The sequence below is a fragment of the Solenopsis invicta genome, chromosome 3 (genome assembly GCF_016802725.1).
Source record: "Solenopsis invicta isolate M01_SB chromosome 3, UNIL_Sinv_3.0, whole genome shotgun sequence".
NCBI lineage: Eukaryota > Metazoa > Arthropoda > Insecta > Hymenoptera > Formicidae > Solenopsis > Solenopsis invicta.
The window spans coordinates 12,130,008-12,155,975 of record NC_052666.1 but is presented as its reverse complement, the minus strand read 5'-3'; the positions used below and the strand labels follow the sequence as shown (position 1 = coordinate 12,155,975).

General features: G+C 35.0%; 1 protein-coding gene across 1 annotated transcript; it reads right to left on the bottom strand.

Annotated features, from left to right (window-relative positions):
- Positions 1-19,032: 19,032 nt before the first annotated feature.
- Positions 19,033-20,467, bottom strand: LOC120357253 (DNA ligase 1-like). The gene is made up of 2 exons (XM_039447348.1): positions 20,054-20,467; positions 19,033-19,687 (listed from the first exon to the last, which is right to left on the bottom strand). The coding sequence occupies exons 1-2, from the start codon at positions 20,114-20,116 to the stop codon at positions 19,499-19,501; spliced, it is 252 nt and encodes an 83-aa protein (XP_039303282.1). The 5' UTR covers positions 20,117-20,467; the 3' UTR covers positions 19,033-19,498.
- Positions 20,468-25,968: the final 5,501 nt, after the last annotated feature.

Below are 25,968 nucleotides of genomic sequence, written 5' to 3'. Positions count from 1 at the left end.
AAAAAGGTAATTTAAAGTTTTGAAAGTTTTTAACTTTTTTTAAAGTTTTGAGCTTTACACATAGATGATGTTTGTAGTATAGTCTGTTAAGAGCGTGATCGACATAATTAGCGGGTATACTTTATAAGCGTACTTTATAAGTATACTTTTTTTACTAAAGCAATTTCGGACATACAAAACTTTCGTCTTAAATTTATGTGAGAAATCACTTTTTAGAATCTTTTAAAGTACTTAATTATAATTACTTTGTATATGTGTGAATATATTATATATATTCGCGTGCGTGCGTGCGCGCGTGTATGTATGACCAAGCAAAAATACGTTTTGCGGCGTGATTTTTCGTATACTGAGGGAAAAAATTCCTAAATAATAAATATTATTTGAATAATAATGTAATATTTATTTGTTGTACATAACTCTAAAAGAAAAAACTAATACTTAAATTATAAATGGTTTTTGTATTAAATAAATAATATATATATTTACATTTAGTAAATATTTTATTAATATTAGCAGAGAGAAGACTGAGAGAGGACATGGCGAGCCTGAGGTCTTTCCGTCCACAGGCGCCTCTATGTGCACAAAACGTGCACGTGAACTACGTAGCCAATGTGCATGATTCCCGTCGTTATGTGCACGATTTTGCGGTTCCTGTTTCGTGCTGCGTGGTAATGTCGACAATTTTGTGGTTCTCTTCCGTGGTACATGAAAGAGCGAGAAGATACATTAGTTAGATAAAGACGGACGATCAATCTCTGTCCGTCCTTTGTCTTGCCATCGGGTAGAGGGAGAGAGAGAGAAACATTCGCGATGGTAAACACGGAACGAGCCGAGCTAGTGACGACATTGGGTGCGTTCCACTTATCGCCCACAACGCTCGCAACCTGCAAACCCGTTCCACATAACGACCGCGACGATTATGGTCGCGTTCACAACGTCATAGATGACGTCATTACTCGCGACCGCATCGAGCTCACGACGCTCATGGTTTATTGGTGGGTCAGCGCGGTCGTCGCTTCTGGTCGTCTGCTACTTGGTTAGAAACTCATAATTAAAAATTTTTCATAATAGAAAAAGTTTCGTTATATGATCCAGAAAAAGATATAGTTGTAGATGTTTATCTTTCTCTGGAAGATATTTTACGTGCGCAACGAGGTAAGTGACATTTTTTAAAAATGTTGTAAAACTACTTTTTTTTTAAATTAGCTTAAAACCTTACTTTGTAGAATGTCCTATATTTTAACATAATATTTTCTTGGACTTTAGATATGGCCTTTGCAATGTCTTTATTAAATGCAGCCACAAGAGATAAAGAATTGACAGAAAAAACAACTTCTATCGAACCAGACCTAACCCAACCTTCCTCTTGGTGAATTTCCATTTCTTTCATTCCTTCCTCAATTTCTCTATCCAATTTTTTGTCATAATCTCTTTCACTTTTTTTTTCTCTTCTTTTTTCTGTATTTTTTTCGTTTCTGTCTTGCGTCCTGACCTGTAAATAATTATACATTTCATTTATAAATCTTTGAATACATATAATTTATTATATTACAATCACAAATATATGCGCCTAACATCTTTAGAAGCGTAATTGGATAGAGGTTTGTATGACTCAATCCTTGGCAGATTATTTAAAAAAAATGCATGTTTTTACATTTTTATGGCACGTTCCGTGGAGCACAGCTTGGCACGGGTCACTTGTAGTAGCAGCGACCAGTAGCGACTAGCAAAGTGACTGCGCTGGCGTGCTTGGTGGCTGTTACTGATTGTCAGTTGTTGTTGACGGCAGACAGACGCGTTCTAAAGGCCATGGTACATAGAAAAACTGAAGCAGTAAGACGTACGCAGTAAGAACGTGTTGGATTTGCTACTGCTTACGTTTGGCCTTATATTCTGAACTGCCATTGGTTAATTCGCTTACTGCTTAAGTTTTACTGTTTAAGTTTTTTTATGTGTCCCAGCCTTAAAAACTGTTGATAGGAAGGGGGGGGAGGTGGAGGCGCACCAAAGAAACATCTTTAGCACTTATCGATTATTAATTTATTTGTATAAATTTATATATATATATATATATATATGTATATAAATTTATTTATTCTTTTTGTACATTTTAGTAAATTGTTAAATAATGCATGCGTTTTACGCAGTTAAATGTAACAAAATATTCTGCGCTATGCGCAGTAAATTATTAAAAAAATCTTTTCTGCATTGTACGCAGTGAAATGTAACAAAATATTCTGCGCTATGCGCAGTAAATTGTTAAATAACGAATTCTGCGTTTTACGCAGTTAAATATACAGAAAAACATACAACCCTGCACGCAGTAAATTATAATAAAATATACTCTGCTCTTTAAAAAAATTATGAAACGTATTCTACATTTTATATTTTAAAAAGTTAAAGAATATATTTCAACATGTTTAAAGATAATTATATATTATTTTTTAATATTCTTAGTTACCCAGTTTTTGAAGTATTTTATACTTGTCATTTTTACTTTTTTCTGCTTCTTATTTGCTTTTCGTCATTTTTTTTTCTGGCTTATTTTATTTTATATAGTTCGTTTTCTCTTTTATTATAGAATGGTACTCAACGATACTAGATGGTAGACTGTGTTCTAGTTTTTTTTACCATAATTTTTAATTCTATTTTTCTTTTATTTATTTTTAAAAATTTTTAATTTTCGATGTTTACTACTGTTTTTGCTACTTTTGTCTTTGCGATTGTTATATCTTGTAGTAGCATATAATTTAACACTTATCAGAAATTTCAATGCTTGCAATCGATGACTATAACATGCATTGTTTTTATCAAATCATTCTGGAAATTTTTCATTGGTTAAATTAACACATTCGTTAGATATCTTATCTAAAATGTGTGTACATGCCCAGTAATGTTTCCAAACACGATTAAATGCTTTTAATTGTCTCGATTGTATTGTCAAAAAAAGTTGTTGGCCTTATTAACTTCGTAACAGGAGCATCTTCTTCTATATTTGGATATTCACGACATTCGATGTACTTTTCAGTTTCTGTCACATCGTCCATTGGCGTTTTCAGCATAATGTCGCGACAATTGGGGCATTTTGTTTTTGCATTATTTCGTCGTGCTACGTATCCAGCAAAAGATGCAATAGCATTTTGATCATAAAGCGTTGAACATGTATCGTCAGAATTTTTTACAATATCATACTTTTCTATAATTTCTGTATCTTCTATAAGTAATTCATGTTCAGGTTCAATATCATGTTGAACAGTAATATGATTTTTATTTAATGCATTCTCTACCGTTTTTACAAGTTGACTCGGTGGATTAATAAGAGTTTCAGCTTCTGGACATTGAACATTGCCTTTATCGCTTGTTTGCATATATCCTGTTGCTAATATATGTCTAAAATTGAGTTTTATCATTCTTGCTGTGGGATTGGCATTACATCCACCGCGCTGTCTAAATATGGCAAATAAATGTTCGACGGAGTCTTGATTACACAGTCCTGTAGCAAGTTCGAAAGTTTCATATTGCTCTTTTATTTCTTTATATGTTTCAAGAATTGCTGTTATCGTTAAAGTAAGACCCTTTAAGCAAGGAATTTGTGAAATTTTATCCGGTAACAAAGACCATCTTGAGCACCATTCAACAAAATTTTTTAATAAAATTTTAATGTCTGGATTTTTTGAAGACGATGGTCGATTTTCACCAAATTTCATATTCAGACTATAAGAATTGCAGGCATCAATTACTTCATTCATGTACTTTGTAAAGTTAGCTGTTGCTTCCCAAGTATCTGTTCGTAACTGTTTATTATATCCAGCTAATAATATTGCAGTTGCAACTCTGTGACTTAATAATTGAAAAACTTTTTTTACATTCATTACCTTAAAAGTATTGGGACGAATATGTGCTGGTGTTATATGTGATAATAAATTTGAACTTCCTTGTGCAGCGTTATCAATAGCGTACGTTATTTCATAATCGTCATACGATGCTATAATTTTTCCATCATGGTACAAATATTTATGTTTTCTTAACAAGCTTGCCAATCTTTTTATTAAATGAGGAAAATCAAATGTTGCAAAATATTTTTTTCCATTATGCATAAAATATATCTGATCTTAGTTCACACCAAGTTGAGTAAAAGCGCTTTGATTTGATGGTCCTTGATCGCATGTTACGAGTCGTACATCAGCACCCGTTTTATTTAATCTATCTAAGCATTCTTTCATTAAAATCACTATTTCTTCCGCTTTCAAACATTTTCCTGGAACAAAATGTGCTAGAGGCTGACGTCACGGACAACGTGCATTTATACTATCCACGCTGAATACAAATATGTATTTTGCTCTTTTGTTTCTTCTTCCTAAAGGCCCAAGATCTACGAGTCCTTCTATTTGATTCAGACTAAATGAGTATTCTTCATATGTTTTTATGTACATTTCATCCCATTTTAAAGCACAAACTCTTTCTTCTGCAGGCAACTGTGACATTTTTTCTTGCAATTTGCTGAATATGCATTCACAAAATCCTGGTATTATATTTATTTCTTCGTGCCATCTTCTAATAGTTCGTTCTGCAGGAAAATTGCAACCTGTTTTTCGCAAACGACGCAATGCAGACGCCGAATAATAAAAAAGCTGTTTCGAAAGAGTTTTTTCTTCTTCTGTATATGCCGTATGTGGAGTATGAAGTTGTAAGTTTATCATTGCTTTGGCAACGGGATGCAAATTTTGTTCATTGATTAAATTTTGTATCTTCTTTTTGTTATTCTTTTTACTTAATTTTTTATTAGGTACTTGACGACGTAATAAACGTAATCTTAAACTTCTTATAGTCTGACGCAGATGAATATTTTCACGCCTTAAATTTTTAATTATCTTTTCTGCACTTTCTTCTTCAATATTTTCATATCTTTCAGATTCTAAATGCATCCATTCCGTTATATCTTCTTCTTCTAATGAATTGTCAAAATATAATTTTGCTGGACGATAAGTTCGTCTGAATCGATCTAATGATCGATTATCAATTTTATCATTGTAATCGATGTCAAATGATGTTCCTGCAATTGCATTATCATTAGTACTTTCTATTATTTCCATGTCTATTATTTGGTTTTGTTCTTGTTCCCTTTGCTTGTCTTCTATTTGTACAATTTCATTACATTTTTCTGTTAAGTTTATTACATCATTAAAGCGAATTGGCAATGCATCGCGTTTTAATGCTTTTTTATTTTCTCCCTTAAAAGAATTTGCACTAAAATAATCTGTACACAAACCTGCACGACGAACTGAACTGGCAGTCCATTTTTCTAATTTAATATTCCCTGAAATAGAGTAACAAAATACGGTAAACAAATAATACGGTAAATATTTTAAAAATTCCGTTAAATCTTAACTGTCCTAACTATTCAACGAATAGTTGAAGCAGCGTGTTGCTTCCACGTCGCGCGTACAAGTCCGCTCGCGGCGTGTTGTTTTCGCCGCACGGGTACAAGTCAACGTAAACGTTATCATTACTAACAGGATTTTACCGCGTACTTTTATATTTTTTAACTGTTTAATTACACTCGACATTAAAATTAAAGCAGAGCTGTTAACGTTCTATTTTATTTTGTTTATTCTTTATGTCATTCCATCGAGGCAACAGAAAGGTAGAAAACGCTTTGGATTGTGAGCTGGATTTTTGACAAGCCTGACTTAAAACAATTATATGATCATCAAATAAGTTTAATATCTTTGTAAAATAACTTTATATGAAATAACAAAAAAATAATTTTATGTGGAAATCTATTTTTAATTTTTTTTACATAAATTTATAATTTGTGTTACATAAATTTGTAACTTAGTTAAAAAGAGTCAATAAATAAAAATTGATGTGTTTAAAAATAACTAGTTAAAGTTCAAAATTAAATCATTTAAAATTAAATACGTAAAAAATTAATTTTTAAAGTAATTATACTACCTAATCTTTCAAATTTCTACATTTATATAAAAAATGTTTTATAAAATTAACTTATTTATAAATTTACATTAATTCTATCTGAACATAATTTTTGATTAAGTCAGTTTTTTGTTGCTGTGTAACTTTAATTTTAACATATCTACATTCAAAAAAATCAAAATAAAGTTAGGTTTGTATTAGTGAATAACAATAAAAATAAGTAATTTGTTTTATTTACTCCGTATTTAATTTACTCGAGTTTTATAATTTAGGATAAATAGTTTAATTAAATTATTTATTCCTGTTTTATAATTTAGGATATTGTAGAAGTTTCTCAAAGTATTATTTTTCGGAATAAATCCTGTCATTAAAGGCCTAATTATTTATCTTTATTATAATCTAAATTTATTTGATAAGTTATTAACTTTAATGAAATATAATTATAAAGACCCCAAGTAGCACATATACATTTCAAAAACATTTTATGAACGTTTTTCCGAAACGTTTTACTACCGATTTTTAGAAACTTTCTCATGCGTTAAAATATCCACTCAGAAAAACGTTAACTAAAACGTTTCTTTTCCGATAAAAAAACGTTTAAGAAACCATTATAGAAACGTGTTTTTTACGGATAAAGAAATTTTAAAATTTCTTCTTTTTTAAAATTTTTAATTATATTTCAAAAACAGTTCTTAATGTTTTCATAATGTTAAATAAAATAGAAATGTTATTTAAAATAAAAAAAAATCGAGAATCTTTTTTAAGAATTTTTTTGAATTTTTAAGCGGTCACCCATGTAAGTCGTAATCTCGCCGAACGTTGCTTGATCTGTAAAACTGCTGCAAATTGATGCCTGATGATTGATCTGTGAACACTTTGTGTTAACACATGTATATCGAGTCAATATATGTTATTGAAAAAATAAAACATAATTAAAGCATATTATTTATATAAACATATTTAACATATATAAACAATTATACTCTTTTACGACTACGACTTGAATGAGTGACTACTCGAAAATTTCCATAAACAATTCTTGAGAAAGATTCTCGATTCTTTTTATTTTAAAAAACATTTATATTTTATTTAATGTTAAGAAAACTGTTACAGTATTACTTTTTTACAAATATTTACAGAAAAAACGTAAAAAATACGTTTCTTCTCTCTTGAAACTATGGTTTCAAAAACGTTTCTGTTTAAACGTTTTTTAATGGTTCTTTACGGTTATGAAACTATGGATACGTTTTAAAAACGTATTTGAAACCATTATGTGCTACGTGGGACATTTTAAGTTACCTAACCCTGTATTTTAAAAAACATTTCCTATTTATAAGAACGATTTCATCTCTTAAAATATGCATAACTCACCACTGTTGCGTATCCATATTTTTTTTCGTGCATCTTCTTTTGATGGAAATCTAAATAGATGTGAACCTGTAGTAAATCGACCGTTACGACAGTTTTTATAAGCACAAATATCGTAAACCGTTTCCATAATTCACTAGTTACTAATACTTTATTTAAAAATACCCTTTTTTGAATTAATCAAACACTAAATAAACTAAAGATAGAAATTAAGGAATTCAATAGAAAATATAAAACTTTTCAAGAAGTATTGTAAAATTAAAATTGTATTGCTATATAGTATACTATATGCACGATAGGTAAGAACGATTCTCTCGCAAAACGAAAAATGTGAAAGAAAGCTGCACTGTAACACATATGTACACGGGCAGACTTTCTGTTGCACACTGACAATTGACAATGAACGTAGCATATAATCAGTCCTCAATGTTTACTGAGATGCGCGTTCATTTATTTCGCTGGAGATGTGTTTTATAGAACTAGTCTCTCTCAGGATCGTCGATAACATATGAAATGTCCTTTTGCAAAGAAGCATTTTTGTTCCTTTCTTAAAATTTTATTTTTATAATCATTCATAAACAAGATTAAAGTATCTGATTTATAAAAGATTGATAATGTAAAATTTGTAAGGTCAATTTAGTCGACATATGCTTTTGTACTTACTAAAAGATTGTAATCATATATTGTGAAATAAAATATTCGATCCGACTAAAAGTTTCAAGTTTTGCTGTACGATTTTCTTTATAAGCGTAAGATACAAACAAATTGACCAACTGCGGCCGTTTATTAGAAAAGCATATACCTAATAATAAACAATTGCTGTTGACCAATAGCTTATTACTTTTCTATTAAAGTAAAGATTGTAGATAAGGAGCTGGTGCTATAATCAAGTGATTTATATAAAACTTGCAAAGCATTCAGGATGTTTAATTTTTTTTAATGAGACAGTTTTATGAAAATATTTGAAAAAAATTTACTATCCAAAAATTTTATTAAAATATGGAGAAAATGCCATTGTGTGCTATTACAGCTATTGAAATATCTGGTAGCCAATGCTTCAATATTTTACATTGCATCATTGCATACAATTTTATTATTTACTTTTTTGTAAAATTTGATTTATATATATTGTGACGTGGCAGTTTTATCTGCCTCGCCACTTCGTCCTCCGCCTGAGCATAGCGCAAGGAGGTGCGTAAGACCGGGTCGGGCACTCAGCGAGAGAGCGAAATCTCCGGCGGGACTGCGGCGCGTATTGATTTCATTTATTTATTCGCGGCTTATTTCATGTATCCGCGGGCACCTCGACAAACGTCGCCTAAGGACCAGCAGCGGCGAGGAGGATGGGCAGCAGCAGGACAAGGAGAAGGCGATCGTCCAGGGCCGGCGCACGGAAAACCGACGGCGGAGAGAAGGACGAGACTCGACGTGGTGGCAGATATGCGCCACGCAAAAGAGGCTCGCAATTGGCGCAGCCGAGGGACAGGCCAAGGCGGACGAACGGCCAGGACAAGGGCCGTCGAATGCCGGCTGTCCATCAAGGAGTGTAGCGACGAAGAGTCGTCGCTGGGAAAATTCTGCGGCTGTCGTTCGCAGGGACGACGAGAACGACGAGGATGTCGGATGCAGACGGGGACCGCACGACACCTGCGGAGACCCGACACTGCGCTGCCGTGACGTCACGGCTAGATAAGGGCGGCCGCTGATAGGCCGCGCCGCTAGGCGCAAGGATATCGCGCACCCTGTAGGAGGGGTAGCGCTCATCGATCGCGCATCGAGCGCGATCCTCTTGGCTTTTGCGTGCGACCCGGCGACCTGAGCGTGTGTGGAAACGAGCGAGCGAGTGCGAGATATCGGTCAGCTATCGGCCTGTCCGCTATCGGAAGGAGTGCCCGGCCTTGGCGAGCGAGTTGAGGACACCCGAGGACCCGAAGGAGGACCGTGCGGAAGTCGAGGTGACCCGTCTAACCGTAGTGTAAAGCCACGAGCTGTCGGTGTCGACCGGCTCGCGTTCTGAGGTGGAGCCATTAGGTTCGTGTGCGAGTGCGTCCGCCGCGTGGCGATTGAACGCACCTTGCTTCTTGGTGTTTGGCTGGCTCTCCACCTCAAGCGCGAGACCTTGTCGAGGCACCCAGCTGTCGGCTGCCGCGTGTGTTTCGGCTGTCCCGCCGTAGAAGTTCGCGAACGACCGGCTTCCCGGGAAGCCGCAGAGCCCTCGCGCACGTGCGCGAGTCGTGTTACGGCCGTAATCACACGACCGTCCGCGTTATCGGTGCGTTGTCGTGTCGCGCGTCTTCGCGAGAATTGTGCATTGTGACCGCGACGACGGCATTGCCGTCACCGGGTATCTTGGATCGCATTGCGTTTGTATTAATTGCGGTCCGTTAGCGAAAGTTCGCCGAGTATGTTCTCGCCGCGCTGTTCCAAGCGCGCGTGATTGGCTGTCTCGTTCCGCGTGGGACCAACCGTCGTGGTTCGCGCCGCTAGCGTGAGCATTGTAGTATTTAAGAACCTTTTCGCGTTCCGCTTATTCGTTTTCGTTAACTCTCTTTATCTTTTCCGTTCTTTGCTTGCGTCGACTGAGGATTTCGTTGCGTTTGATTCTGCTCTGTCTCCGTCCTATGCTACAATACATGTTATTTCTCTCTGTTATATCGGCCTGACTTTGCTTAATTTCTCGCCTACCCGTCTCCTCTAGTAAGAGAGCCGCTTCGTCCCTGTCTCCGCTACCCCGCCCCTCTACCGGTTAGAGGAGCTAGCTGGCCGCGTGCGAGCGACGATTCCGCTTTCGTGTGATGAGTTATCGCGTGATACGAATTGGCGTTTAGCGTGGAAAAGTGAACCCGGCGACGCGACCGGAGTAATCGCGTCTGGCGCCCAATTTCGCGATTTGGTTGGAATCTAGCTGTCGGTATTCTCGTCGCTCTCGCGCGCGCTTTGTGTAGCGTTTCCGCTACCTTGTTTGATCGCGCACTTCGCCGTTCCTCTCCGGCGTCCGAAAAGTGCGTGACAATATACTATAAAAAATTACTGAGAAGTATTAACATTTAATTTTTACGTAAATTCGCTTGCAAGATAAAAAAAGTAATAATGCTCAGGTATCTATATTATTGTATTAAAACTTTTTTATTGTTATTAATGCATAATACTTATTATTGTACGATATAAAAAGTAGGCGATTCTGGCCTTTCCACGTCCCTGCCAGAAATTGTCTGAAATCCTTCTCTTCCTGAATTTTGCGGAGAACACGAAATGGGCAAGAAATAATTTAAATTTATAAATCCGTATGATTTTTACTGTTATGACATTTTTAATTAAAAATTGCATTCCAATTTGAAAAAAAAAAAATTGTTTATCGAGGCTCGAACTAACGATCTTGTGAGTGCAAGTCGAAGACGTTACCGCTGGGTCTTTTAATGAAACATCTTACAAAACTTATTCATATATCACTTGAGATTTTCTCTGTAACGTTTGGGAAGTATGCTTTGTCGCTTTGCTCAATAACATCTATTACCGATATTTTGAATTGAAATTAGATATCTAAATTTCACATCAAATCAAGCTTGTAAGAGGATAAAAATAATAGGGTATTCATATGTTCTATTAATCTTTATTACATTATTATTTTTGTACAAAATTAAATACGCGCGTATTGTTATTTCTAAATCATATGCCATTATAACAAAATATAAAAACATTTATAAAGAGTGGGCGCTTTCCGGCCTCTCTACGTCCCTGCCAGAAGTCACCCGAAATCCTCTTTCAGAATTTTACGGCTGAAAATGTAGCGCGGAAAACGAGATTGTGTGAGAGAAGAGGAAGGTATTCGTAGAGACAACATCGTCACTCGCTCGACTCGCTCCGTGTTTACCATCGCGAATGTTTCTCTCTCTCTCTCTCTCTCTCTCTCTCTCTCTCTACCCGATGGCGAGACAAAGGACGGACAGAGATTGATCGTCTGTCTTTACCTAACTAATGTGTTTTCTCGCTTTTTCATGTACCACGGAAGAGAACCACAAAATTGTCGACATTACCACGTAGTACGAAATGGAACCGCAAAATCGTACACTTAACGACGGGAATCATGCACATTGGTTACGTAGTTCATGTGCACGTTTTGTGCACATAGAGGCGCCAGTAGACGGAAAGACCTCAGGCTCGCCATGTCCTCTCTCAGTTTTCTCTCTGATATTAGAGTCGAATAAATATTTATTAAAATTTAGTAATTTTTCTTTGAATGTATATATGGTAACGCCGCGGTTGTCTCCTTGATGACGCGCCACTAGTATCACACGGATAGATCGCGCAGCCACGTTTAACCACGATAACAGCTAGAGAAAGATAGCGATTCAGCGAAATTAATAAAAAAAGAATATAAATGACACGAAATTCAAAGAAACGAAAAAAGATAAAAACAAAGGTATATAAACTAATAAACACTAATACACTAATAAACACTAATACACTAATAAACACCACACTACCTAACAAACATTATTATGTAATTTTTGTGTAATTACAGAACAGATGTTCTGCACTGACAACCAGTTGACGCAGATGAAAAAAATGGATAAGGTATTGTTTGGGGGTGCTTTACCTTATTCAATATTCCGAGAAATAATTGGATATTTCTACAATCCAGCGTGTTATGCTAAATTGAAATTTTGTTTCTTGTCGGGTACAATTAAATAAAAGATAGATGATTTTGTTTCCCATATTTTTATACAAAGAGATGAAACAAATATTTATATAGAAAATCTGAAATCACAGGTACAAGAACAAACAAAAATCGTGAAATGTAAATGGGTAGAGTGTTTTCGTGTTCGTAAATTATGTAAAACCACAAATTATTTAATTGATTAATGATATTTTAATAATGTAAATTTGAATAAAAAATATGTAAAAACAAAATCACATTTAAAAACTGTCATTACTATTGGCTTTTCTTACTACTGGCTTTTAGGAACAAAGATTAATAAAAGATTAAGATTAAGATTTATTTTTTTTTAAATAATTCTTGTAACAAGTAAATGTATATTAGGTCCGTTCTTTTTGAACGACACACACACGCACACACGTACACACACACGCGCGCACGCGCAAAAAGCACAGGCATGCACGCACGCACGCACACGCGCACACAGACACGCGCGTGCGCGCGCGGAAAGCACACACATGCACGCACGCACACACGCCTCCTATAATATGTACAGGATGCTGCGGATACATACAGCGCAGTAGCGGGTTGCATACGCAGCCACTGCCAGGGCCGGCGCCATTCAGTAGGTAATGACAGCTTACATATATACCGACAAAACTTATCGATCGAGTGGATCACGCGCATTTTTCAAATTGCAGCGTATCAATTATGCACAATTATTCCTAAATTATAATGTAGAAATATTGTTGTATGAAACATTACACATTTAGCATGATAACATTTATATAAAGAATCGAACGGTTTTCAAAATAATTGTAAAATAAACGTATCATTTTAGCGCAATTATTCAAATTTTTTGTTAATTTGTGATGCTATTATTATATAATATTTGCACAATATACCTTTCAGGGAAAGCATTTCAGTCGAACACTTTTTTAAAATTTTTATAAAAACTATTTATTTAAAACTTAACTTTTATAATATATGTTCGAAGTAGCTATCATTTTTTTCCAGACATAAAGCAACTCTTCGCATGAAGCTTTGCCGCACGTTATTCAACATCGCTGGCGTGATGTTACGACTGGCCGCTCTAATTTTGTTTATTAGCTCTTCACGAGTGCGCGGTAACGTCTGATACACCCGATCTCGTATATAGCCTTACGCAAAGAAATCCATAGGGGTGAGATTAGATGATGGCAGTGGCCACTCGTAAAGAGCGCTGTGGATCCTTCTACCTGGATACACTTGATTCAGCACTCCTCTTGCCAAAAGTGATGTGTGCGCTGGATGGCCGTCTTGTTGCAGGATAATTTCATCCTGCGGAACATTCAATTGTTCCCGCGGAACATTCAATTGTTTCCGCAGAACGTTATTTAATAAATTTGGCAGAGTATCTATTAACAATACCGCGTAAGTTTCCGCCGTAACATTTTCATCTTCTCCAAAAAAATACGGTCCTGTGACAGCACTGTCCAGAATCCCCATCCAGACATTTATGCTGTAATGGCCCTGGATACGAGTCTTTTTTCTGCAATGGGGATTTTCCTCGGCTTCATGGTGCTCGTTGAGCCGATTACTCGTCGCATTTATTTTAACGCGGAAGGAAGCTCGCAAATCTGACAAAAGACGATCGAGCTGTAGTTAGCTATCGGTTGGAGAAAAGTCGTGTAGCGACAGCTTTCAGTAGTCGAGCAACAATGGCTCCACGATATACAAACCAGGAATTAGCGGATATGCTGCTAATTTATGGCGAATGCCATAAGAATGCAAAAAGAGCTGCTGCTCTGTACGCAGTTTGTTATCCGGATAGGCGGCACCCGGCGTATTCACTATTCGCGAGTGTATATCGTAGACTTTGCCAATCTGGAACTGTGCACGAATCAACACGTCCTCGAAATGTTCGAAAACGCGACAAACAAGTCATTCAACAAGAGGCCGTGTCAGCGGATCCACACATGAGCACTAGGTATGTTGGACGTGAACTTAATTTACATAATGTCAGGGTGCACAGGATAATTAAGAAAAACCTACAATGGCATCCATTCAAACGGTATACGACGCAACAATTATTGCCGCAAGATTTACCTCGCCGGGAACAATTTTGCAATTGGATCACAGATCAAGTAAGTTCAATACTTTAATAATTTATTATTTTTATATCATCCAAGTCGTGTCTTGTAAAGCCTGGGTGATAAAAGCATTTACGTAGAGAATACATAGAAAAACGATAATTCGTATAACTTGAAAAAATAATTATAATTTAAAAACATAAAAACTGTGTAATTATACATATATTTTTACTGTATGTGCAGGTTGACATAGAAAATGTCGCAAATGATAATTTTCTATGCAAAATTTTATGGACGGACAAATGCACGTTTCGGAGCGATGGTCGCATCAATCGGCTCAACGAGCACCATGAAGCCGAGAAGAATCCCCATTGCAGAAAAAAGACTCATATCCAGAGTCATTACAGCATAAATGTCTGGATGGGGATTCTGGACAGTGTTGTTATCGGACCGTATTTTTTTGGAGAAGATGAAAATGTTACGGCGGAAACTTACACGGCATTGTTAACAGATACTCTGCCAAATTTATTAAATAATGTTCCGCAGGATGAAATTATCCTGCAACAAGACGGCCATCCAGCGCACACATCACTTTTGGCAAGAGGAGTGCTGAATCAAGTGTCCAGGTAGATGGATAGGAATCCACAGCGCTCTTCACGAGTGGCCACCGCGATCATCTGATCTCACCCCTATGGATTTCTTTGCGTGGGGCTATATATGAGATCAGGTGTATCAGACGTTACCGCGCACTCGTGAAGAGCTAATGGACAAAATTAGAGCGGCCAGTCGTAACATCACGCCAGCAATGTTGAATAACGTGCGGCAAAGCTTCATGCGAAGAGTTGCTTTATGTCTGGAAAAAAATGATAGCTACTTCGAACATATATTATAAAAGTTAAGTTTTAAATAAATAGTTTTTATAAAAATTTTAAGAGTGTTCGACTGAAATGCTTTCCGCGAAAGGTGTATTGTGCAAATATTATACAATAATAGCATCACAAATGAACGAAAAATTTGAATAATTGCGCTAAAATGATACGTTTGAACAAAGCAGTTTTGTCGAAATAAAATCTCTAAATAATATTTGTCAAAAATTACATGATTCTAAATTTGAAATATAAATATTTTACAATTATTTCGAAAACCGTTCGCTTCTTTATATGAATGTTATCATACTGAATGTGTAATGTTTCACACAACAATATTTCTATATTATAATTTAGGAATAACTGTGCATAATTGATACGCTGCTATTCGAAAAATGCGCGTGATCCACTCGATCAATAAGTTTTATCGGTATATGTGTATGCTGTCATTACCTACTGAATCGCGCCGGCCCCTGTCAGTGGCTGGGTATGCAACCCATCGACTACGCTGTATGTATGCGCAGCTCCCTGTACATTGCATTCGAAATGTATAAAATATTAAAAATATTAAAAATATTCATTCATTATTTCTTTCAGTATTACAATAATTTTCGTTGCTGATATAAATTTTTTTATCTTGTCAGATATAAAAAAAGTTTACCTACAGGGTGGCCAGCAGTCCTTGAATCCTTGAAAATCGGGAAAGTACCGGGAATTTAAAATTGCCTTGAAAAACCGGGAAAAGACCTTGAATTTATTTTGAAAACCGTGATTTTTTTCAAACGTATCATTTTTTAATTGCTATTGATTAAAAAACATTGAAATAACCCTTAATTAATTTTCTGTTGAAGCTTTATGAGTGCATTTTAAATAAACGCGCCTTTATTTTCCCTCCCCTCTCTTTCCCCACGGCGCTATTCGGCGTATCGTTCTAATAATGTTCGCGGTCCGCGAGTCCGGCTGGCTCGTTGCAATGATGACAGGTTTTCTCTGTCGCACATGCGCGCGCCGTGCATGCGCGAACGAGAAAATCCATCCCGTCTCACATCACTGGCTCGTCGCGAAGAGAGTCCGCGGAGAGGGGATCTTATCTTTACCGAGAATCATTTGGCGCGCCGTGCTCCGCGCTGTTTTTGTCTAAAAAAATGATGAACAAGTCGAAAATGTAGAACGTAACGGTCGGTAGTTTCTCATATGTGATTCTCAGTGCAATACCTATAGATTAATAAGAGTGATTATAGAATAATAGGAGTGATTTATTCGTTGTCTTCTAACAGCAGGTAATATATTATTATCTAAATAAACTTTATACATATAAGATCATTTTCACGAAGGAATATCGGAAAAATAATGATATTGTAAAATTGTTAAATAGCAAAATTACAATTTAAAGAAAAAATTTTAATATTTAAATTTTTTTTAAATCTTGCATATTTTTGAATAAGCCAATTTATATTATTTATTAATATATTATTATTTTTATTATTAAAAATATTACAGAATGTTTGAATCAACATTTCTTTATTTTTTACACAAAGCTTTTTAATAATTATTTTCAGTTGATTTTTCAAAGAATAATGTCTAAGTTTAAACAGAAAACTACCAAATATCAAGCATCCTATGAGCTTATTTATCCATGGGTACCACGAGATCCAAAAACTGACACCAATGCATTATGCACGTGGTGTGAAACAGTTATTAATATTTCTTCCATGGAAAAAAGTGCTCTTCATAGTCACGTCAAATCAATAAAGCATAAAACATTGTTGCAACTAAAGAAAAGAGTATTCCGATGGAAATGTTTGTACAATGTAAAGAAAAAGATAGTGCACAATCTGCGATTACCGATGCCATATCATTACAAGGTACCCTTATTATTATTATTTACTCTCTCATTACATTTAACAATACGTGCTTATAACAAAACATTCTACGCATTCGCGAAAAGACACTCCACTTTTGTCCTATATGCGTATCCATCTTTAAAACAGATGGTTTGGCAAAAAAAGTACTCACTAGTAACGACGTGTGCGCATTATCATGTTGCAGAATCCATGAATTTTCTTTCCACACTTCCAGACGTTTTTTTCTTATTGATTCACGTAAACGCCGCATAACCTCAAGGTAATACTCCTTGTTTACCGTACGACCTTGTGGTGGGAATTCTTGATGCACAACGCCATGGTAATCAAAGAAAACTGTGAGCAAAATCTTCACATTCGAACGAATTTGGCGTGCCTTTTTCGGTCTTGGCTCTCCTGGGCTCTTCCATTGGGATGATTGGGCTTTGGTTTCGACGTCATAACCATATACCCATGTTGCGTCACCAGTTATAACCCTTTTGAGCAGATCAGGGTCATCATTGACGTCGTTCAACATGTCTTGGGCGATGTTCATGCGACGCTGCTTCTGATCAAAATTAAGCAGTTTTGGAACGAATTTCGCTGACACACGTGTCATACCCAAAACATCCGTTAAAATTGATTGGCATGAGCCAAACGATATGTTAAGATCATAAGCTATTTCTCTAATCGTGATTCGACGATTTTTCACCACAATTTCTTTCACTTCCTGAACATTTTCGTCGGTTTTTGACGTGCTGGGGCGTCCAGAGCGAGGTTCATCGTTAACATTTTCTCGGCCCTCTTGGAATAACTTATACCTTTTATAAACATTTTTTTGCTCAAAGTTGATTCACCGTACGCCACTGTCAACATTTCAAGAATTTTTGAACACTTAATACCATTTTTTACACAAAAATTAATACAAACTCTCTGCTCCATTATTTTCAACAGCAAAAAATCGCCGAGCACGCAAACACGAGTCTAACCTTTATACCTCTCACATAAAAACAACACATGCTATATAGTCAAAACTGTGAACATATGATCGTGACGAGTGTACCAACACAAAAAAAAAAATTTTGAAATTAGAGTGTACAGAGTGCGCGAAATTCAAAAAGTCACCTTACTTTTTGATCATACCTCGTATATACAAAATAAAACCTTATTCCCCTAGGGATAACATATACGAATAATATGGTGCAATTCAAACTAAGATTGAAAGCCTAGAAAAAAAGATTAGCTCAAATAAAATTTGTATAATTGCAAATCCAGATTCAGGACGATGAAAGAGGAGTCTCTCTATAAAAATAGTTGCTGACACTCGCGATAGATGGTGCCGCCATCGTTATGTAAGACTGTTCGTATATCCTGTATCGCCAGACTGGCTAGACATCTAAGTCTGTTCGTATATACACTTTTTACAATTAGGAGTTTTTGCTTTTTCTCTCCCAAATGTATCTCATTGCATACATTTTTGAATATTGTAATGCAATATAATGCATATAATAAAATTGCAAGTACATTTCTACAAAATGCGTGCGTGCAACGAGATTTCTCTTTTTATTGTCCTGTATCTGGATTTGCAATTATGAAAATTTTATTTGAGCTAATCTTTTTTTTAGACTTTCAATCCTACTTTGAATTGCATGATATTATTCGCATATGTTATCCCTAGGGGAATAAGGTTTCATTTTGTGTATATGGCCTAGTTTACATCGAGCACTTGATACACGTACTAACTCATAACTTTCTATTAAATTATCTTACTTTCGATGATGCGTATATACATCTATTGTATAATAGATATAATATGTATAATACATGATACATATATTCAATTATCTCAATTTATATTGTATCAGCTTAGTATACTATTCTCTAAATTTAATGCCGAAATTAAGATAATTTAATAGAAAATTACTAGTTAGTACGTGTATCAAGTATTCGGTGTAAACTAAGCCTATACATCATAGATTTTGCACACTAAGCAAACATTTTCATCATGTGACAGCTCTACGTACCAAATAAGAAATTTGTTTCGTTTTTCACATGAAACTGATCTTATGTCCTGCATGCGTACGTGCTGTAAGCGTGGATGCAAGTGTGTGTGTGCGTGCGTGGAAGTGTATTTGTCTTTTGCGAGCAAGCGTGCGTGCCTACATGTGTATGTATGCGTGCGTGTCTGCGTGCGCATGTGTATGTGCGTGCATGTGTGCGTGTATATATGTTTAAAAGGAAAAAGAAACAGAGAGAGAGAAAGAGAAAGAGAGAAATCAATAAAGTAAACAATCTATATTTTTGTATATATATATTTTTTTTATTATTTTTTATACATAATATATTTATATGTATGGATAGCGGTAGTAATAACTACTACCGTATCCATACGTATATAGCGTTGGCGGCAGCGGTGGTGACGACATTAGCATCGCCGTCGGCGGCGGCGGTGGCAGCATTGGCATCGCCATCGGCGGTGGAGGAGGCGGTGCTGCGTATGCTGGAGGAACGTACGCTTGATACGCGTATCCTCCAGCATACATCCGCCTCCTTTCTTTCTGCAATGCACGCCGCACCATTTGATTGACTTGCTGCAACAAAAAAATGTATTTTATCAATATATATGGAAATATATAAACAGATCCAAAGAGCAAACTGTCATTTTTGCATCAAAATGTATATGTCATTTTGACATAAAACTTAGTTTGCTAAATGGACGGACATACAGTACAAACATTTATACAAATGTCTATAAATTACTTACATTTTTATGTAGGAAGCCTCCTCTTCCTCTTCCTCCCCCTCTTCCTCCTCTTCTTCCTCCTTCCCTTTCTTCTTCCCGCCACTGGCGACTCTCTTCCTCCCTCCACTCTTCTCTTTCTTCTGCTTGTGAGAGGGGTGTTCGAGGAGGGGTACCATTCTTTTCGAGCGTGGCGCAGTCGCTTTTCGCTGTAACAAGAAAAAGAAAACAATAAATAATTACATATTTTGCCTGCTGTACACTGTCCGACTATAATTTGTTCCTTGGCATTCGTTCCTCGCAAGGCAAGGGAAACGCGAAGTATAACCAGCAGGTGATTAAAATATCGACTTAATTATTGATCGGTACAAAATAGTTGCTCGATCAAGAAAAATCCACGTCTTCTTTATACCGTGAGGAGCACCCCAAGAAACGAATCGTCGGACAATGTACAATTATCACTTACTCACTCACTCACTCACTCACTCACTCATTTTCTCTCTCTCTCTCTCTCTCTCTCTCTCTCTCTCCCTCTCTCGTGTGTGTGTTATAAATTTTTATTATATAATACTTACATTTGCGTGGAATTCTTGGCATTTTGCCCTTTTCTGCTGTTCACTGCAATTGTATACTTTCATAGATCACACGGCGAAGCCTATCACAAATCATATAAGTGAATAGATAACTAACTCCCGTAGTTTGCTTTGGAATAGCATTTTGAACGCCACCTAGGCGAATATACGTAAACGAACTAATATTCAATATGAACGACCTCTAATACAATATATTTATTAGCAATAATAAAATTACAAAAAATAAAAACAAAAGTTGCAACTATAAAGTTATCAACTAAAAAATAAATCATTACATTAGTCATATCATTAGTTAATTAAAGTATGATAGAGCTATTATAGTTATTAAATTTCTCTTATTTGAGTTTCTCCATGGTAGCATGTCGATTCGTGTCTTCTCTCTCGATCCAGCGTTGAGCGAGGAAGATGCTCTATTGAAACGTTCCTCACTACTGTCTGCCTGCACCCCGACCTCCGCCGCGCTGCCAGGAAACACGTACGTGCGCGGCTTCGCGTGTGCGGCAGCCGAGCGTCAGCGCGGAGGGACACGCACCGGCAGAAATAGTATCCCTTCACGCTGACGCTTGGCTGCCGCACACACGCAAAGCCGTGCACGTATATGTTTTGTGGCAACGCGGCGGAGGTCGGGGTGCGGGCGGACAGTAATAGGGAGCGTTTCAATAGCGCATCTTCCTCGCTCGACGTTGGATCGAGAGAGAAGACACGAATCGACGTGCTGGAGAACTCGGCAGAAATGGTCTCTTGCTATACGCCTATACGAGCGATATACGAGATAGCACGGTTGGTCGCGCGCTGTTTTAATTTTTAATTGCATAAAGAAATTTACTCGGATACGAAGATTTATTTAAAAAATAATGTAAATACAATTACAATTTTTAATAATAAATTAAAATTATGTCATTACGGCAATACAGCTTTAATTCATGGGACTGTTACTTTCTGTCGAGACATAATTTTAATTAATTAATGAAACTTGTAAATCTTTTTAAACAATTATTTATTAAAATAAGATTATTTTAAACAATTCCTTATTAAAATAATTTTATTAAAATAAGATTATTTTTAACAATTATTTATTAAAATAATTTTATTACAATAACATTATTTTACTAAGTATATATTTAAAAAGATTTACAAATTTCATTAATTAATTAAAATTATGTCTCGACATAAAGTAACAGTTCCACGAATTGAAACTGTATTGCCGTGATGACATAATTTTAATTTATTATTAAAAATCTTAATTTTATTTACATTATTTTTCAAACAAATCTTTGTATCAGAGTAATTTTCTTTATACAAAAAAGATTAAAACAGGGTGCAATCAACCGTGGTATCCCGTATGCCACCGGTATAGGGGCATACACAGATGATTTAATATTTTTTAATATATGTTGATTTTTTGCCATTGTTGACTGTTTGCTAATTATTTCTTTTCCAAAAATTTGCTTTGATGCACTGTAGAGTTGCCATTGAGGCGCCGATTTGCAGCCACACCGACCGCCAGAGGGAACAGACCCACTTGCACCGGCTGGCACTTTATCCCCACTTATCGACGTACGTCGAGCAGTCAAGGCGACGAGTGGGGAGCTGTACTGTCTCCTTCTTTCTCAAGCGGTCTAACTCCTTCTCGACCTATCCTCTTCTGTCTCGAGAGTTCTTTTTCTTTTTTGTTACAGGCGCAGCTTTGCTTTCAACTATCAGCGATTTGAGATTTTCGTATCGCGGAGCCGAGTTACGACGCGCGCGCGCTATGTATTAATATATATATATACACGTTTTTTACTTATGCATATATAAAAAATACATGACAATATATCGATTTTTTTATCGTAATGGTATATTTATAAAATAAAAAAAAATTGAAAAAAATATAGCCGTATTAAGCATGTATACATGTTTACAAAAAATGCTTAATTATTTCTAAATTACAATGTAGAAATATTGCAGCATGAAGTATATTACACATATTCAGCATGGTAACACTTTAAATAAAAAACAAACGGCATTGAAATAATTTAAAAAATCGTTTAACTTTTTGTTTAAAATATTACTATGCTGAATGTCTAATATTTCATACAGCAATATTTCTACATCATAATTTAGAAATTTAATTGTGCATTTTTGTTAACATTTACTTGGATTAATTCTTTTAAATGTTTTACGTATAGCATAGCTAAAAATATCTTTCCTAATTATTGAACCATTTGTTTCCAAATTTAATTTTATATCATTAAGATGATTCGCCTATCGCATATCGTTATATTTTTACCGAAATACTATTTCCAAATTAATTGAACAATTATCAACATTTTCTAAAAGGTCAATACTTTTACATCTATCTTTTTAAATGTACCTACACAATTGCTGCTTATAAGATTTCGTCATATAATTTAATATCGGAAAATATCACGCGTCTCATCGCCAATTCGACAACTCTAGATCTGAAATCACATACGGCTGTTACTGTTGCTGTAACATGATTTCAAATCTCGAGATTTTTCAGTCGAATTCTGGCGAGTACAATATTCAGTACTTTAATATAGCAATTAAAATGTGTTAATATTTAAGTCCACTCTTAGCCACCATGCGCGTTTTTTATTTAAAATGTATCACATAACAAAACATTATGCTCATTTTTTTAATGAAATAAATACAACTATTACCGAAATTATTTTCGATAATCTGTTTTCTTACATTTACTTTATTTTACATAAATATTTATTTACACAAACGTATATAGTGTTGCTCAACGGAAACCGCGAGAAGATGGTGGTCTCTTCCGTCAGGAGGAAAATGTAAAAAATTATTATCTATACTTAAAAGTAATAAGAATTGAAAGTAATATTTAATCAGCTACATTGTTTTACAATATTAACTAGTCTCATAAAAAATGGAATTAGTTAACATTGCAAAATAATGTAACTGATTAAATATCACTTTCAAAATAAATTTTTTACATTTCCCTCAGTGTATGTGTGTGTGTGTGTGTGTGTGCGCGCGCGCGCTTACTTTATATTGTTTTTATACGCTCGTTCTTTTCGAAAAATTTCCTTACGAACAAAATATTTTGCACATCCACTCTTTTGAGCGATATTCTTTTGGAAAAGTATGAATGAATAAATAAATGAGCGTTTATTTCTGCCCTAGGGCAAGCCCTTTAAGAACAAACAGAGACATGAACGGAAACAGAAGAAAAATGTAACTTTAAAAATATTTATAAATAAAATAAAACAACTAAAATAAAATAACAAAATATAGACTAAACAGAGAAATTATAATGAAACGCATAAAAAAAGAAAATAATGGTGAAATTATAATATAAAAATATAGTAGGCGAATAGAAAGTAAAAGTATGTAAGTATATACGGGATAAAAAAAAGTCATTTATATTCATTTTAATAAATTTTTTATTTAAATATTGTAATATTTATTAATAATGATAGTTCCTTTTCCTCTTGTGCCACTACTTCTTCCTCTTCCGCCTCTGCCTCTGAAGACCCCGCGTTGACGGTACCAACGGGCGCGGGAACGCCCATGTCCTGGTCCATTTCTACGGACTGAAAATAAATATAAATAAATGTCAAACTAAATATTTTATATATATATATATCTATATATTTAAATATAAATATTGTATCACTATTATTTTGCTGCCGCTCGTGAGCATACTGCAGCTGCTCCTGCTGCTGCTGCGGTTGCTCCTGTCGCTGCAACTGATGCTGCTGCGGCTACTGTTACTGGCGTTCTTGCAACAGCAGATTGACCGCTTGTTCAAGGCGGTCTATCTGCTGTTGCGGTTGCTGCTGCTGTTGCCGCCACTCTTGCGGCATGTTTTGTATTGCCTCCATAGTTCTTTCCATATGCTCCAATCTTTGTTGGAGCACGGCAGGTTCTTGACGGACTAAGACTCTGTTTATCTGAAAAATACATAATATTAATAAAAAATATATGAATATATATTATGTAGTAATTCTAGAAGCAAGGTTGACGTAAAATGTCAATAATTTCGTTTGAAATATAAATAATGTACATAATGTACATAATACTACGAGTAGATAATGCAAGCTATGTGAATTATTATAAATTGCATAACACAATACAGAAAGTTAAAATGCAATAAAATTATTGATATATCTCAAAGAGAAATAACTCATCAAGTCAATGTCAAATAGACATCGATTTGATCTAAAAATCATCGTTTTGACGTCGATTTCATTTCTCGTTGAAGAGCGGTTTTAATAATGATAAAATAAAAATATCTAATATCCCAGAGAATTAAAAAAAAACAAGTTTATGTCATCAAGTCTAAGTTCATTTTGAGATGCAAAAAAAATTCTTTTTTTTAAAAGTCAGAAATAGAATTTTTTGCTTCTGAAAATAAACTCGTGAAATGACATAAACCTGTATTAAAAAAAAATTTTTTTTTAATTTTTTGAGATATTATATTTTTTTTATCATTGTTACAATCACATCCCAGCGAAGAATGATAATAAAATCAACGTCAGAAAGATGATTTTTATATCAAATCAATATCCATGCGATATCAATTTGATGAGTTATTTCTTTTTGGAATATATTAATAATTTTATTCCGTTCTAACTTTCTGTATTGATAGTACATTCTGTATTCAATTTATAATTTGCATTGCTCATCTAGTAGTACAAGATTCGTTAGACATGTAAACAAGACATATACATAACCCTTTGTATCAAGAATTATTTCTTTTATTCGTTGAATTATGATACGTCTCTGAATTATTAGACGCACAATCCCGTTAAAGAATTACTTTAATCATTGAAATAATATGGATTGACTTTATCATTATGTTAGTATTAATAAAATATTTATAACTAACCTGCCATATCGCTGTCCGTCGCTGTCGCAGGAACATAAACAAATGACAGCGGAGACGCGGATCATCGATAAACGCGCGTCCACATGACTTTTTACCAAGCGATTAGTGAGACGCGGCCTAAATGTGGCATCACTGTTCTGAAATATGCTTCAATTGTTTTTCTATGCGCTATGTTCATTGTTATCTATTTAGTCGCAACGTCTTGCTGCTGATCAGAGCTCTGTCTTCAGTTGGCAAATATTAACGATCAAAAAGGTAAAACGAATTTTTACACAACACACTCACAACACACACACCCACATATTCCGAAAGAGAATAGGATTCAGTAAATAAATATTGTGGGAGTGACGAACCACGAGATCCTAATCTCTTTCTGTGACATTGGTAATATTTATATATATTTATTATTTAATTTATACGGAAATGTCCGATAAATCAATCAAAAAAAGAAAGCAAACCTTCTTAGAAGCTTGGCTTTCCGATGATCGATATAAATCTTGGATACGTAAAGTTCCATCCAACAATTCTCTCTACCATTGCACTGTATGCAATAAAAATTTGTCATGCAATTCAGCATATGTTTTGAGACATATGGATTCTGTGGGTCATAAAAATAAACTTAAAAAAGAATTATTAGAAAACAGTGATGAAATATCACAACAAAGATATAAAACATTTCAGCCACAATAGTTAGAAATTGATGAATATAAATGTTGGTTACGCGAAGTGGCACATAATAAAAGTTTATTTTTATGTTCAATTTGCGATACATGTATATCAGGTGGATTATCGCATATTGAACGACATGCAGAATCCAAAACTCATTTAGATAAATGTAAAAATTTTGAAAAGAACACGTGTAGTAAAGAATCATATACACGAAATAATGATTTGCCATTTGAGGAACGTAAAAAAGAAGCTGAAATGAGATATGCAACATTAATTGCTAGTCTCGATATTTCTTTTAATAATGCAAAACACATTCTAGAATTTTTCCAAAATTTATCTGATGATTTATCTATTTATCTGATCCACATGT

Coding starts and splice junctions, on each gene's coding strand:
- LOC120357253 (XM_039447348.1), bottom strand. CDS start 20,116: ATGAAAGTATACAATTGCAGTGAACAGCAGAAAAGGGCAAAATGCCAA. Junction 19,688..20,053: donor GCCAAGAATTCCACGCAAAT/GTAAGTATTATA, acceptor TTCTTGTTACAG/CGAAAAGCGACTGCGCCACG.